The sequence below is a fragment of the Apus apus genome, chromosome 19 (assembly GCF_020740795.1).
Source record: "Apus apus isolate bApuApu2 chromosome 19, bApuApu2.pri.cur, whole genome shotgun sequence".
Lineage (NCBI taxonomy): Eukaryota > Metazoa > Chordata > Aves > Apodiformes > Apodidae > Apus > Apus apus.
In genome coordinates this window covers 11,253,065-11,266,499 of record NC_067300.1, presented here as the reverse complement: position 1 = coordinate 11,266,499, position 13,435 = coordinate 11,253,065, and the positions used below count along the sequence as shown (strand labels likewise).

General features: G+C 47.9%; 1 protein-coding gene across 2 annotated transcripts in view; it reads right to left on the bottom strand.

The window, feature by feature from the left end:
* Window positions 1-11,485: 11,485 nt before the first annotated feature.
* PBX3 (PBX homeobox 3) overlaps window positions 11,486-13,435 on the bottom strand; it is a 104,687-nt gene continuing 102,737 nt past the window's right edge. Inside the window, exon 9 of one of the 2 annotated variants that reach the window (XM_051636220.1) lies at window positions 11,486-13,055. In XM_051636220.1, the coding sequence (XP_051492180.1) occupies window positions 12,963-13,055 (93 nt within the window). In that variant the 3' untranslated portion in view covers window positions 11,486-12,962. The remainder of the gene's footprint in view (window positions 13,056-13,435) is intronic. The other variant, XM_051636221.1, reaches the window with a different exon arrangement.

Genomic DNA, 13,435 nt, shown 5'->3' with positions numbered 1-13,435 from the left:
CTGTCTGTGCTGGGGTGGGACCCTCAGCCCTGGTGTGAAGCCTGAGGCCTCTCAGCTCCTTGCCAGCCCAACCCTGCGCTGCATGGCCAGGAGACGTGGTGGTGTTGGTGTCAGTGTTGGTGCTGGTGTTGGTGCAGCGGAGCTGGCAGCCAGGCCCACCTGCCTGCGGGTGACATGAATTAGTGTGTGACAGTGACAGAAAATGGAAAAGAATGGCCCCGCAAATGCAGTTACAAGAGAAAGGCAAAGTGATTTAGTGGACATATGAGTATTTTTGAGAGAGAAAGCAAGAGAGCTGCCTGACATATTCCAAGATACCCTACTATTGCTTCTCTTAAGGAGATGTCATTCAGATTTTCCTGAACTGGCCTTTAAATTACAGTTCTATAAATAGAACACTGGCAGTATTTACAGAATGAGCATCAGGTGAAAAACTACAGCTTCTGCAGCGTCTGCTCATCTCACCTTGTATTTGCCCTGCTGGAGGTTAACTCTTATTTCCATGTTAATGCTGTCTCAATCCCAGTGGCTGCCGTTTGTCAAATTAACATTCATTTCAACAACCCAAAAGTGAGAGCTTTTAAACATTAATTCACAACTATGGGCTCTTCTCTGCACATTATTATGTTACTGTGATGAAACAAACTGCCTATGGAAAGATATAGATCCTACTGGAAATGTTGGCACTGCAGATGAGAGAGGTAACCCATTTCAGAGACAGAGCTCATGAGGGCAGAGCTGGGGCTGGAAGGAGCCAGAGCTGCTGGAGCTGCTGCCTGGGTGGGCCCTGCTCAGCTGGCCACCTGTGGGTTCCCTGTGGGTGTCCCTTTGAGGCTTCGGCCTGGGGAGCCCCCACCCCAGCTGGAAATGCAGGCCTGCCTGGCTTCCTGCACAGCATCCTCGGGAAGAAGTTTGCTGAGCACTTGGCCCTGCTGCTACACTAGCACAAGTATTTCCATGGTGAGAGATTATCATCTGAGCCATTTCAACCTGGGCTATTTTGAGTCTGCAATTATTCCAGCTCTCATGGTGACTGATCAATGTGCTGTCTCCGATTAATAAGACAAATTAGGGGAAGGTCATTCCTGTGACAACGGCTGATGAGGGCCACTCCCGCCGCATCCTGGGCTGCACACGTGGGCACGGACAAAGGGAGGAAGCGTTGCCAGAGCCAAACAGCCCTTGGGACTTCCCTTGCATGGGAGCTATGCTGCTTCCCTTGGGCAGGCACTTTCCTCCTGCAAAGAGAGCAAAGCCCATGGCCTTGTCACTGCTCTTCTGCTGCCTGTCAGGCAGGAGCCACAGTGCTTCCAAAAAATGCCATGGCCAAGAGCAGCTCAGCACATATGGCAGCTGCAGCCGGATGCACTAGGGAGTCACTGCTTGGAGCACCCCAGCTCTCAGTGGGACCTGCCAGACATGGAGGGAAACCCACCACCCTGGTGAGCATCAAGAGCCCCTCACAGCCCATGCAGAGGCCACGGAGCACTCCTTGGCACCGCACAGGAGCTCCGGCACCTCTGCCACCCTCTGCGCCTGGGGCACCGCACGGTCCCTGGGGGCTGGTGATCCCCTGACTCACCCTGGACCCTCCCTGGTGCCTCAGCCCTCCCATCCTGTTTTCCAGAGCCTAGTTTTAGTTTTAATTAAGATGAGCTGAATGGATGTGGCTCTATTTCGGACTCTTGTGGCATATGTGGACACTGCGGTAGGACAGGATTTCCTCTTGCTTCTCAGAACACACCCCTCAGACTGGAGGGTTCACTAGGGACACTAAAGGTGCTGTCTCCTTTCCAGGACCCATCCCCATGCCTGCCTTGGGTCCCACAGGGGTCTGCCACAGGTGAATGCTGCTGCAGGGGGCTCAGAAGGGCCTGAGCTGCAAGCTGCAAAAGAAATGCAGACAACAGGCTGCTGAGGAGCTGCTGCTGGACATGTATTTTCAAAGCCTGCCCTGAGCAGGCAGATTTAAGAGGCTGGGACTGGCAGAGGGAGAAGAGGATACCAGGCAGTGCCCCAGGTCCAGCACTGGTTCGAAGTGCCCAGAGAGTTCAGGAAGGTGGGCACTGCCAGGAGTGTGGGCAGGGACCCTCACCACCCCCAGCACTGGGGCAAGGCCAGCTCATGGGGCCCTGCCGCACTGCACCAGGACTGGCAACACCTATCCCACATCTGGTCTCTTGATCTTCCTAAGGGTCTATCTCCCTAAATAAGTCAAGACAGATACCTGCAACTCAACTGCATCTACAGTAATACATGGCTCCTTACTGAATACAAGGCTGTAATTCAATCAAGATGTTCTGCTGACACTATAAACTGGGAGTGGAGCTCAAAGCAGCGTGTATAAATGCCAGCAAAACCCCGAGACAGAATTACAGCTGTACTGTTGTGCCAGACACTGTCATGGCTCAAACACAGGGGAACAAAGTCCTCTTTGTTAAACTAATTATTTTAATACGTATAAGGAAAGGACAGAAAGGACCTGTTAAATATTTACTGTTTCAGGCCTGTTCTTCGTAGGACATTTTTTCCGCATGTTGTTGATATAAGCTGTTATGTGCAGCAGTTAAATCTGCCTATAAAAACGGAAAGGTTTGAAGTGTGCATGACATATTTCAGGGGGACCGACTGACTCGGGGGTTGGTAATGGAGTGCGCAGCCTTTCACCTCTGGAGCACTGGTTTGAATCCAAGAGCCATTACCATCTGGAGGTCATTTGGGCAGCATGCCTGTTAAGAGTTGGGCCTTTCTCAGTCCTAATGACCCAGTGCTCACATGGTGAAAAGGTCCTTCATGCTGGCCCAGTGCCTGGTCATGCTGGAGGGCAGGGGAAGGGGACCTGTGGTCACCCACCCAGCAGTGGAAAATGTGGACCCCAAGAACTGGGGCACCCAGCTCTGGGCTGCTCCACGGGCCCCTCGACACCCTGTGCTCACAGGTCGCCTGAGTGCAGAGCAGAAACTGCTAGAGCAGCCCCCTGGGTTGGTGGGCAGAGGTGGGCAGGGGGCTCGAGCGCTGTCCCTGGCCACCGAGCCCCCGGGATGTGTCCCTGGCAGCGGTGGGTCGGCACCTCCCGGTGACACCTCCAGGCTGACCCTCTCCATCAAGATCACTGCCCAGCAGCTGCTTCCGCTGCCGCCCCTGCCTGCCCGGCTGCCCCGCACAGGAGCCCCCAGCCCAGCCCACCGGGACCCAGCCCGGGCAGCCTGCCCCTCGGGTGGGGTTTTTCCAAAGGACAAGCTCAAATCCTGTAGATCTCAGCAAAAACTGTGGGAAGAGTTCAAACATGCAGAAAGCACTGATTTTCCACGTGGATGATTTGCCATTAGCCCTGCCCATTAATTAGAATAATGCTAATTGTTATGATAATGATGATTATACACACTACTTCATATTTTCTGAGACTGGAAATACTTAAAACAAACCCTTACAAAAGTTACGTACTTTTATCAAAGCCAGTAACATCTTAGATAACATTTTTAAATGCCAAATTTTCTATGAAAACGTATATTTATATCAACAAAATTAAATTTCAGCTTAAGCTTCTTACTATAAATAACAGAAAATAAGTCAATAAAACAATAAATATCTAACTGAATGAAGCAGAAATTATATCCAATTATATTTTCTTTTAAACCTAATTTATCTGCCAATATTTTCTTTAAATGCTCATGTTACTTTTTCACTTACTAACAATAAATGCCTGGATGCATTTCAAAGTGGTGCCTTTTCTATTATTTCATTTCCTGGAGTCCTCAGCTTGAAAGGACATTAATAGCACACTATAAATAATAAAAAAAAGTTACTTAAGGATTTACAGCTGAGGATTTCTATGGAAACAAACCAAAGAGAGGAGTTTGCATCAGTGTGGGGGTGGTGGATGGAAACAAAGAGCATGCACAGAAAAGATACGATAAAGTTCAGCTGCCACATGGCAACCCAAGGGCTCCCACCTGCGCCCGCATCCCGGGGGGCCACTGGAGGGATGACAGTGCAGGGACCCCCAGCACAGGTCTCCGTGGCACCATAACATCCCTGGGAGGGAGGCTGGGAGGGGTCTGCTGCTGGGACCCCTGGCAGTGCCCCAGAGGAGAGTCTCGGGAAGGCCACAGGTATGGTCCCGTGCACTGGGATGCTACAGGGCACTGGGACACTGCAGGCTTGGGGCACCTGCTTTGCCCTCACTGCCCAGGTCCTGCACTTGCCCATGCTCTGAGCATCCACCAGCGGTGAGGACTGACTCCATCGCCAGGTCTCTCACAAATGGGACGTGGATTTTCAAGTTAGAGGGACCAAAATGACTTGCGTAACATAGGAAACAATTCAACAATCAAAAAAGTCTTTCACTACTTAATAGGATTTTATAAATTGAATTATCTCTTTAAGCGCTGACAGTCCAAGCCTATCAATCAATTAAGGGATGCCAGGCTCGAGCCTACAGCCTGCCTTGGTGGGATGCTGCTCTGGGTCTGCTGCAATGGGGGCTCCTCACTCTGTTAGCATCCCCCCACACTTCTGCTTCAAAAAAGAATGAAAGAGCGTGTAAGAAATGTGTTATCCAGCCTTAATTATTTGTTGTGGATATATTTTGCACCTAAATTCCCTTTCAGTCCTTTATAAATTGTATTGGCAGCAGCTGCTGGGCTGTGGGGCACAGCAGCACGGCACAAGGTCAGGCCAAGGTGGCTGAATCCTGGTCACTTGTTCTGGGGCTGAATAAACCCCCAGCTGGGCAGAGGCCCTGGGTGGCAACCTTGTCATGTCAGAGTCTTTCGGGTAACTAACTTCCTTTTAGGTTTCTGCAAGTTGCCTCCCTGCACTAAGTGTGTATTAATGCATTTGGTGCCACTTGCGTTATTGATGGTGTGTAGGGCCAGGTGTTTGCAGCCAAAAGGTTAGTTTATTAATCCACTGGGTGACTTTATGAAAAACAAATTCAGGTAAACAACATATTTTTCTTGACTGCTTTTCAAGATTTAAGGCAGGGATCCTGTTCTCTGAGTCTCTTTGACGCATTTCCATTGCACTCTGTTATTACATTCTTGAAAAAAGAGAGATTGCTCCTTGTGCCACCTTCGAAGGAGAGAGAAACCTAATTGAATCTGCTGCCCTGGGTGCTGCACAGCATCTCCCTCCCAGTTATAGATGGGCTCGAGAGCTGCTAAAACAGATGGTCAGGTATATTTGAAAGACATTTTCCTTTCTGTTAGGGACCTACACCATGGATGCTGTGTCCCCTCCACAGCCGCCTCGAGCAGTCCGTGCTGCCCAGATCTCTGCCCTTCCCTGTGCTGCTCCTTTAACCTCTGTGGATGTTGCTTGGGAGAGAAAAATTCCTGCGCCCTGTGTATGACCACTGGAACTTGATTAAGCACTGAACTTTAATTAATTGACTGGCTTGGAGTAATAAGATTTGCCAATTTGCTTTGCCCAATGAAGAAGTGAATAGTTAATTTACGTGAACTATCAGGTGAGGGTGACCGTCCTGCACAGCCACTCTCCACTGCCCCTCATCAGTTGGGCAAGGTGAGGAGTACACGGGACCCTCCACAGCCCCGTGCTCCCACCACTACACATCCTGGACACCCCCTCAAAAGCCCAGTTCCTTGACTGGAGCCACTGCAGGTGGGTGAAGATGGAGTGTCCAGGGTGTGGGTAGAGCCGGGCAGGGTTTGCTGGGCCAGGGGGTTCCTGAGGCTGGGTGTTGCCATCAGTCCTGCAGAAGATGCTGTTACTGGCATTTCCCTGCCAGCAGCTGGGGAAGCTTTCAAATGGCAGCCTCCCATCCAACACCATTATTTCCACCCCACATCTGCATGATGAAAAGTCACAAAGTAAATCCTCTCCATCACGGAGCAGGTTTGTGAGTAGGAAAAACTTCCCAGCCACAAAGGGCTCAGAGCAGGAAGTTGAGACAACGGAGCACATGCCTTGGCGGTTCCTTCAGCATGCATCTTCTGCTTTTTAAATTGATTGGCACTTTCTATTTGAGGAAAAATGAGTTCTTAAAATTGAAATGCTGGTTATTGTTATGATAATACAGCAAGGCTGCGGCAGGAGAGATTTTTAAGATATAAAAAGTTAGTTTAAATCAAGCGACTGATAGGTGAGTCTATATAAAGTACTCAGGACTAATGAGTTCAGAGGTATCTATGTATTGGGTCTGGCCCTCATAATGCTGCTGATTCAAGTGTTGGGTGCAGGTAATAACCAAGATAACCTGAGGCCTCGAGATCGTTATTGCTTTATCACGTTTTGTATAAAATATTTTCAGCCTCATTTAGGATGTCAGCCTCTATCAAATGTTTCCTTGCATTGAGAGCACGATGCATCCACGTGGCTCTGGCATTCTGGGCACTCTCACTGGCTGCTGTGGGAGAAGCACTCGGGGCACCCAGGAACCCTCGCAGGGAAGCAGCAGATTTATGAATAATGCAACAACAAAATACCAAGCCTGTGTTAGTACGACACAGTGACTGATTCCCAACATATGTTATTGCTTCTCTCATCTCTACCTGAACTTAGTAATTTAGAGTCCATACCTTTATTTGGAAAATAATAGTACACACAGAATTATAAAAGTTTTATACGCTCTCAGTAAAATGAAAAATGAGCAGTTATGATATTGTCTAACACTTTCAAATGTGTTTATTAATTCATGTTTTAAATCATAAGTTTCATTCTGCAGGAGAGTCATACACAGCAATAAGCAAGTTTTAAAATATTAATGAATAAACAGTATTTCTCTATTGAAATATAACATGCTTCTTTGAACAATGTACCACCGGTAATAAATCACAACGAGCAGAAAATTGCATTTCATATTTAATACAACTTGAACTCTGCCTTTTTATAAATGATATCTTTTTTGTTTAATTGGCATCAGTTCAGATCTAGCAGATTGCTAATAAAATTCTGGATTTCCATATTTAATGACGCGTGCTCTTTGTGCTGAGTTTTACCACCAAAAATGCAGCCTTTTATTGCCCTAATAGATAGTGTTAGTAGGTGATCTCAAACCATGAGCAACAGCCCTGCTGGGTCTCCCTGGGCCTGGCAGCGAGAGGTGAGGGGCGGCTACGCGCTGCCCAGGAGCTGCGGCCAGGCGCGCTGCCCCGCGGCACGGGAGCTGTGCCAGTTAGTGCCAGGGCAGTGCCAGGGCCAGTGCCAGGGCAGGGCCAGTGCCAGGGCCAGGGCAGTACCAGGGCCAGGACAGTGCCAGTGCCAGGGCCAGTGCTAGGGCAGTGCCAGGGCAGTGCTGGCCGTCTGCCCCCCCCTGCTCCCCCAAAGGTGGTGGGGCCCCAGCCCCCTGCGGCTCTGCTTTGGGAGGCAGGCACCACCAGAGTTCCCTGGAGCCACAGCAAGGGACATCCCCAAGACCCTCCAGTCTTCCCCCTTACCCCAGGTGCCACCTGGAGAGCTAAACGTTGGGGTGATGGAGGGGTAGGGCCCCTGTGCCGCTGGAGGGCACTAGCCCAGAGGTGTGCTCCCTGGGGATGCCCAGGGGGTCTCACATAGGCAGAGCACAGCCACGTGTGCCACATATACACCCACAGCACCCCTAGACAGGCACATATGTCTGCACCCACGTTAATAGTCACAGATATGAATGAAATTAATTGGTTTTAATGAGCCTGTATAAACAAGATCCTTAAATTTGTTGCCACATGAGGGTTTTGGCAGTCTCCAATAAATTAATCCTTTTTATTATACCAATGACAGGAAGATGATCAAATAGGCTTTGATACAGATTTTGGGATTTATCACCTAGTAGCACTCTGATATGCTTGAACTTTTTTTCCTGCTGCTGCTGCTGGAGGCAAGACTGAGGCTACAAACAGTGTTTGCTTCAGAGCCGGCTCACAGGCGGATTGGGGATTTGGTGACAAACGGACGGGGGACACCAGGGAAACTTTGAATAAAAGTTTTTATTTGGGATTTTTTGGGAGAGTTCTCAGTGGGCAGGGTCACACAGGAAGAGCTGTGAGACCAGGTGGAAGCTATAACGAGGTAGAGCATTTAGTGTGGTGTGGGAGCACAGCCTGAGGCTGAGCTCAGCTGGCAGCGCTGGCCATAACGCTGGCACATTGGGTGCCCTGCCCCACAAGCCCCCAGGTGTGGTGAGGCTGTGTCCAGCTGGAGCTGGCTGTCCCCACTGGTGCTGGTGCCAAACATCCTTTTGCTGGCCAACAGTGCACAGTGCCCAGCGGGACGAGAAGGATTGGGGCGATGGGCACGTGTGGGAGGGGGGCACGTGTGGGAAGGCGAGCCCCCAGACCCCCCAACCGGACCATTCTGTGCCCGCCTGGCACAGATGTGGCTCAGGGCCTTTCCCCACTGGCTCGGATGCTGCTCTAGTGCCCTCTGAGGAAGCAGCAGCTGCAGGCAGCACCCCGGGCTTGTGGCTGCATTGCCAGCTACACCAAGACCTCCTGTGCTTATCTTACAGTTTCAGCCCTGCACCCTGGTCTACTCACATCATTCCTCCCGCTGTGTTGAGCCTCACCACTGCTGTGGGATGCCTCGGCAGGGCTGGCACTGACAGCAGATCTGCTCTGGCATGTCAGAGCCAGTTTTTCAGGTGCTGCCAATAAGCACAGATCTTAAATGCCAGCACCATCCTGCCCACTGTCACCTGAGCAGGAAGGAGTGAGTGGCTTTGTGTGCACAGGGAAAACAAACCCCGCAGCAGATGGTCTGCCCGAGGTGCCCAGTGTGCCCACAGGAGGTGAGCAGCCCCCATGTCCCTCTGGAAAGCCCAGGAGTTCAGTTTGGCAGCTGTACTGTCCCAGGTAGCTCCTCTCCACTGAGGGCGATGGCTGGGGAGCTGCTGCACGCAAAACCTTCTGCTCTCTGCCACCAAGGGAAGGATAACTGGATGGGAATTATAATCATATATTATATTACCGTGTCATATTAGACTAATAAAATCCTAATATGATACAGGAATGGGGAGCATATCATAACTCCTCTGTGGCTAATACAATGCATGCAATAAATCACTCCCAGGGTTTTTCCTTAGCAATTGTATCAGTGCTTTGTGTGTCATGCTGATAACTCAGTCCCTCTGATCTAATGGTTCACTTTTCTTCACAGTCCATATGGCAGTGACATTAAAGCTAATGAAATAAAATAAAATTTGCCAATCTTTGAAGAATTCCATTATTTAAAAGGATGTATTTTATTAACACAAACTGGAAACATCTTCAGTTAGAGTTATTTTTATCACATTGGAAATACATGGCACAGATATTGGCATCAGCATCTTACAGGCAACTTGTGTGTGGTCTTTGCAAAAGACACTGCTACAGGACAGCGCCGCACTGGTCAGCCTGGCATGCTTAATGCCAAGTTCACACCATCAGCAGAGCTGCCCCCATTGACCCAGTCCCGTAGGGCATGGAATTTGCCATGTCAGAAGGCCGCAATCTCCCTGACTCTTCCCTTCCTGCACTGAGGATCCTTCATTTCATCCAAGGCTGGATGCACAGGGAGCCGGAAGCTTGGTGTCTGAGATCATCAGGAAGAAATTCTTCACCATGAGGTAGTAGGGTCCTGGAGCAGGTTGCCCAGGGAGGTTGTGGCTGCCCCCCCCCCTCCCTGGAGGTGTTCAAGGCCAGGTTGGATGAGGCTTGTGCAATCTGGGCTGGTGGGAGGCGTCCCTGCTCATAGCAGGGAGGTTGGAACCTGATGATCTTTAAGGTCCCTTCCAACCTTAACCATTCTATGAGCATCACCTCTTCACCCCCGCGGGTGGAGGGACAAGGGTGTCCTCCCCAGGCTGGGGTGGGTGCATGGTGCTGCAGCAAAGGTTGCACAGAGCTGGGGGGGGGCTGCAGCCCCAGCCGGTGCCTGCATGGAGCAGGATTCCTCACACAAGTCTGTTCCTGCATCAGGCCCTGATGGCCCGTCAGGGTGTAGCTGTTGGGTGAAACACAATCCCGACAACAGCATGATCCTAATACTGGTGCTTGCAGTAAACCTTTCTGATGTGTGATCACGCCTCAAGGATGTTTATTATTTGCCATGTAACCACGTGGCTGCTCTCCAATGTAAGGAAAGGCCAAATTACACTTGTAATTCAAAGGAACCCAAAGCCTTAATGCTGTAAAGCAGCTCACTAATGATGCCCAGCGGGCATGGGGCATGCAAGTGCAGCCCAAAGGTTGTTGATGGCCTTCCTATGAACCTCCTCTGCGTGTGACAGGTCCTTGCCTGTGGCCAGCAGAGATGTGATCAAGATGAGGGACGTCTGTGTGTTCATTACGCTGCCTATGTCTCTACTGACACACTTCACATTTAAAATACTGTTTCCATTGAGCTGGAGCAGAAACACTGAGCATATAGACTTGGGAAGCTCCATTAGGAAATGTAAATTGTTTGCTGCTTTGTCCTCCAAACACAAACAAGTCTTTGGAAGTCCGTGTTCCCCATCTGCCCCAACTCTTGATAACTGGTAACAAAGGATTTGTAATGCATATCTAGTTATTTACTTATTTATTTAAAAGCACCACCTGTAATGAAAGGTGCAATGTTAATTTCTAAAACTGACTGAGAAGTTGTGTCTGCTCCATAAAGAAAAGCAGAAGCAACAACAAGGGCATGCAGGATGCAGAGGGAGCAGAGTGTGGCCGTGGTCCTGGGGGGATGAGAGCAGGTAAACAAAGGTCTTCTAAAAAATAACCCGACATGAGAATTGTTGGTAAGAAAAGCTGACTCACAAGCTAATTGAATCATGCAAATAATTGTTTAGCCACCAAAACACCACCTAAAGGCTTGACCAGATGAGTGGAAAGGTGACGGGCAGGTAGTGGCTCCAGCCCAGCACAGGCTGCTGGTGGTGAGCTGTAGCCCTCCTCCTGCCTAGCTACACTAACCCAAGTAGTAAGTAGTTATATTTATCAAAGACCATTTGCTGTAAGTGATTAACGTTAATTTCATTTCCTGTGAGTCAATTTCCTTGAGATATGGTAAATAGGCTATTACCTGTTATTGACCTTTACTTTATTAAAAAGATATAAAATTAGCATTTATATATATATATGTCCTTCCAAAAAAGTTTTTTTTAATAAAGAAAAATATTTTTATAATTACATTATACTTGCTAGTCAAGGCTGTAGTTCCAAAGTTAATGTTAAATAAAGATGGTAATTAAGAGTGAATATTATGATGATTGCTAAACTCATCTCAAGGACTGACCCTTTCCTTTGCCTCCACTTGAATTTTTGCTCCCGCGTGGAGCCAAGTGGATGTGGAGGCAGGGGCTGGGGGCGGGGGAGGCCTCAGCCCTGCTCCTGCTCCTGCCCCTGCTCCCTGCCAGATTCACCTGTCCCAGGATTTCCAGTCTCCACCAAGCAAGAGGGCACCACCAGCTTCTGGTGTTTGTGGAAACGCTCAGCTCCTGCTTCATCACAGCTTGCACTTCTGGTAGCCCACTCATCTCCCAGGTCTGACTTAAACTGAGCAGGAAGAAATTACATCAACGTTTGATCATGAAAGCAAAAAGTTTATTCATGTTTGAAACTACATATAGCTACCACGAGGAAGACTTTTCAATCCAGGGTGTAATCCAGTTAGAAAGTAACACGAAACGGTTTAATACATTAGAATCACTGCCACAAATTATTTTCATGACTCAATCAGTTTCAGAATCGCATACAATACAAAAGAGAGAGAGAAAGGGCCCCTGTTACACAGGGGGAAATATACAGTACTGAATACTGGAGTCTGTATGCATTACAATTAGTTGTTGTTTTTTGCGTGGATTAGTAACAAGATGAATAACATTCAAAATGTTTCTCAGTATTTACAACAGTTTCACTGTTTTGTGTTAAACCTAAGTCCCCATGTTTCCATTTTCACTTCTTTAAAAGTTGCTAACGCAACCCTGGTTCTTTTAAAAGATTACAATGTACATTACATTTTGTGGGGAAACAAAGAGTTAATTACAAGATGCAAAAAGATAAGAAAGAGACAAACTACAGCGTGAGTATCGTTCAGAGGTAGTAAGTGAGCACTCTAAGCTACAGAACATGTTGAAAGTCTATTGGTTTGTATGAGTTCGCATGAGGTAATAAAGCTGTGTTTGATTGGTGAGATGTATAAATACTCTTTTGCTACACTATGTACAACACTCCGTATGATGGTGCTTTTTTCCTTTGCTTTTTTCCTTTCTTTGTTGGTGGTTTTCTGCCAGGAAGAGGTAACACATCCTGGCAGGCTTGTGCAGCACCTAGCTCGTACTGTAAAACCCCAGGTCCTGGCTTTCCCCGAGATCAGCAGCAAGTCTCTTCATCTCCTAAGAACAACCTACGTCCGGTGTTGAAACACAGAGAGGAGACTCAGGGTCCGGGTAGTTTTAGCAAGAAAAGATGCTCCTGGTTTCCAATCTAATTTGTAAGACAATAGATCACAACAAAAATGTGACGAATAAGGATTCTTAAACACAACCATTGTTAACCAAAATAACCGAACAGCTCTTTTTATTCCAACTCTGTGAGAGATATGAAAAGATTAAACACAATCAAAGTCTGCAATTCATCTCAACTTTCCATGGAAATATGCACAAAGCTAAATTTAGGTGAGGTGTTTCTTTGTGTCTGCTCTTGCTATTGAGGTTAAGCTTGTCCTGTACTTTTACCCTTAAGGCCAAGTAATTGGCAACTGTTAGACCAACATTGTTAAAACTGCTGATAATAAATTATGATAAAATAGTTACAGGGCTATAAACAATGCTAAATCTTGGCCTAATTGGATAAAGTGCTTTTAACATTGTGTTTTAAGTATAAATACAAATGATTATGATACCTTTAAAAAACAGATTTACCAAGTTTTCTAGTAAGACAAGGTTTTACAGTAAAGCTGTAGGTGGTTGGCTACAAAAAAATCTTTCCTTTTTCTCCTGTGACTCTGAATGCACTAATCAAGGCATCTCAGCTCAGGGAAAAAGTGTTGCTAGGAGATTAGTTAGAGGTATCAGAGTGCACACTTCCCGGCCCTTCTGTAGGGGAAGTCACAGAAGATGGAGTAGTTGCGTCCTGCCAGCCTCCATTAGCCTGAAAAAGGAAAAATAATTCAATTTATACAATTATGCATATTAATTATACTGTACGCAGACTGGCAAGTCCGGGGTTCGGGAGGAGATTCTCTGGGAAGGAGATTTTCCTGCACTCCCTCTGGCTGCAGAATTTGTGACAGAAACAGCAGCAGTTAGGCACGGGATGCTGGAAGCAGCCTCTGTGGTAACACCAGGCCTTCCCTGGGAAAGCAAGCTGGGAAACCAGAAGCTTTTTAGCCAGATGTTAGCTGCAAATTAGGACTTTGGGATTTCTGAAAAGACCATCCGTGCTTCAATGAAGAACAACCCTTTAGCCAATACTTCAGCTTTCTCCCCTGAGAAGATGAGTCTGGAGCCATTGTGTTTAACCCCCTCCAG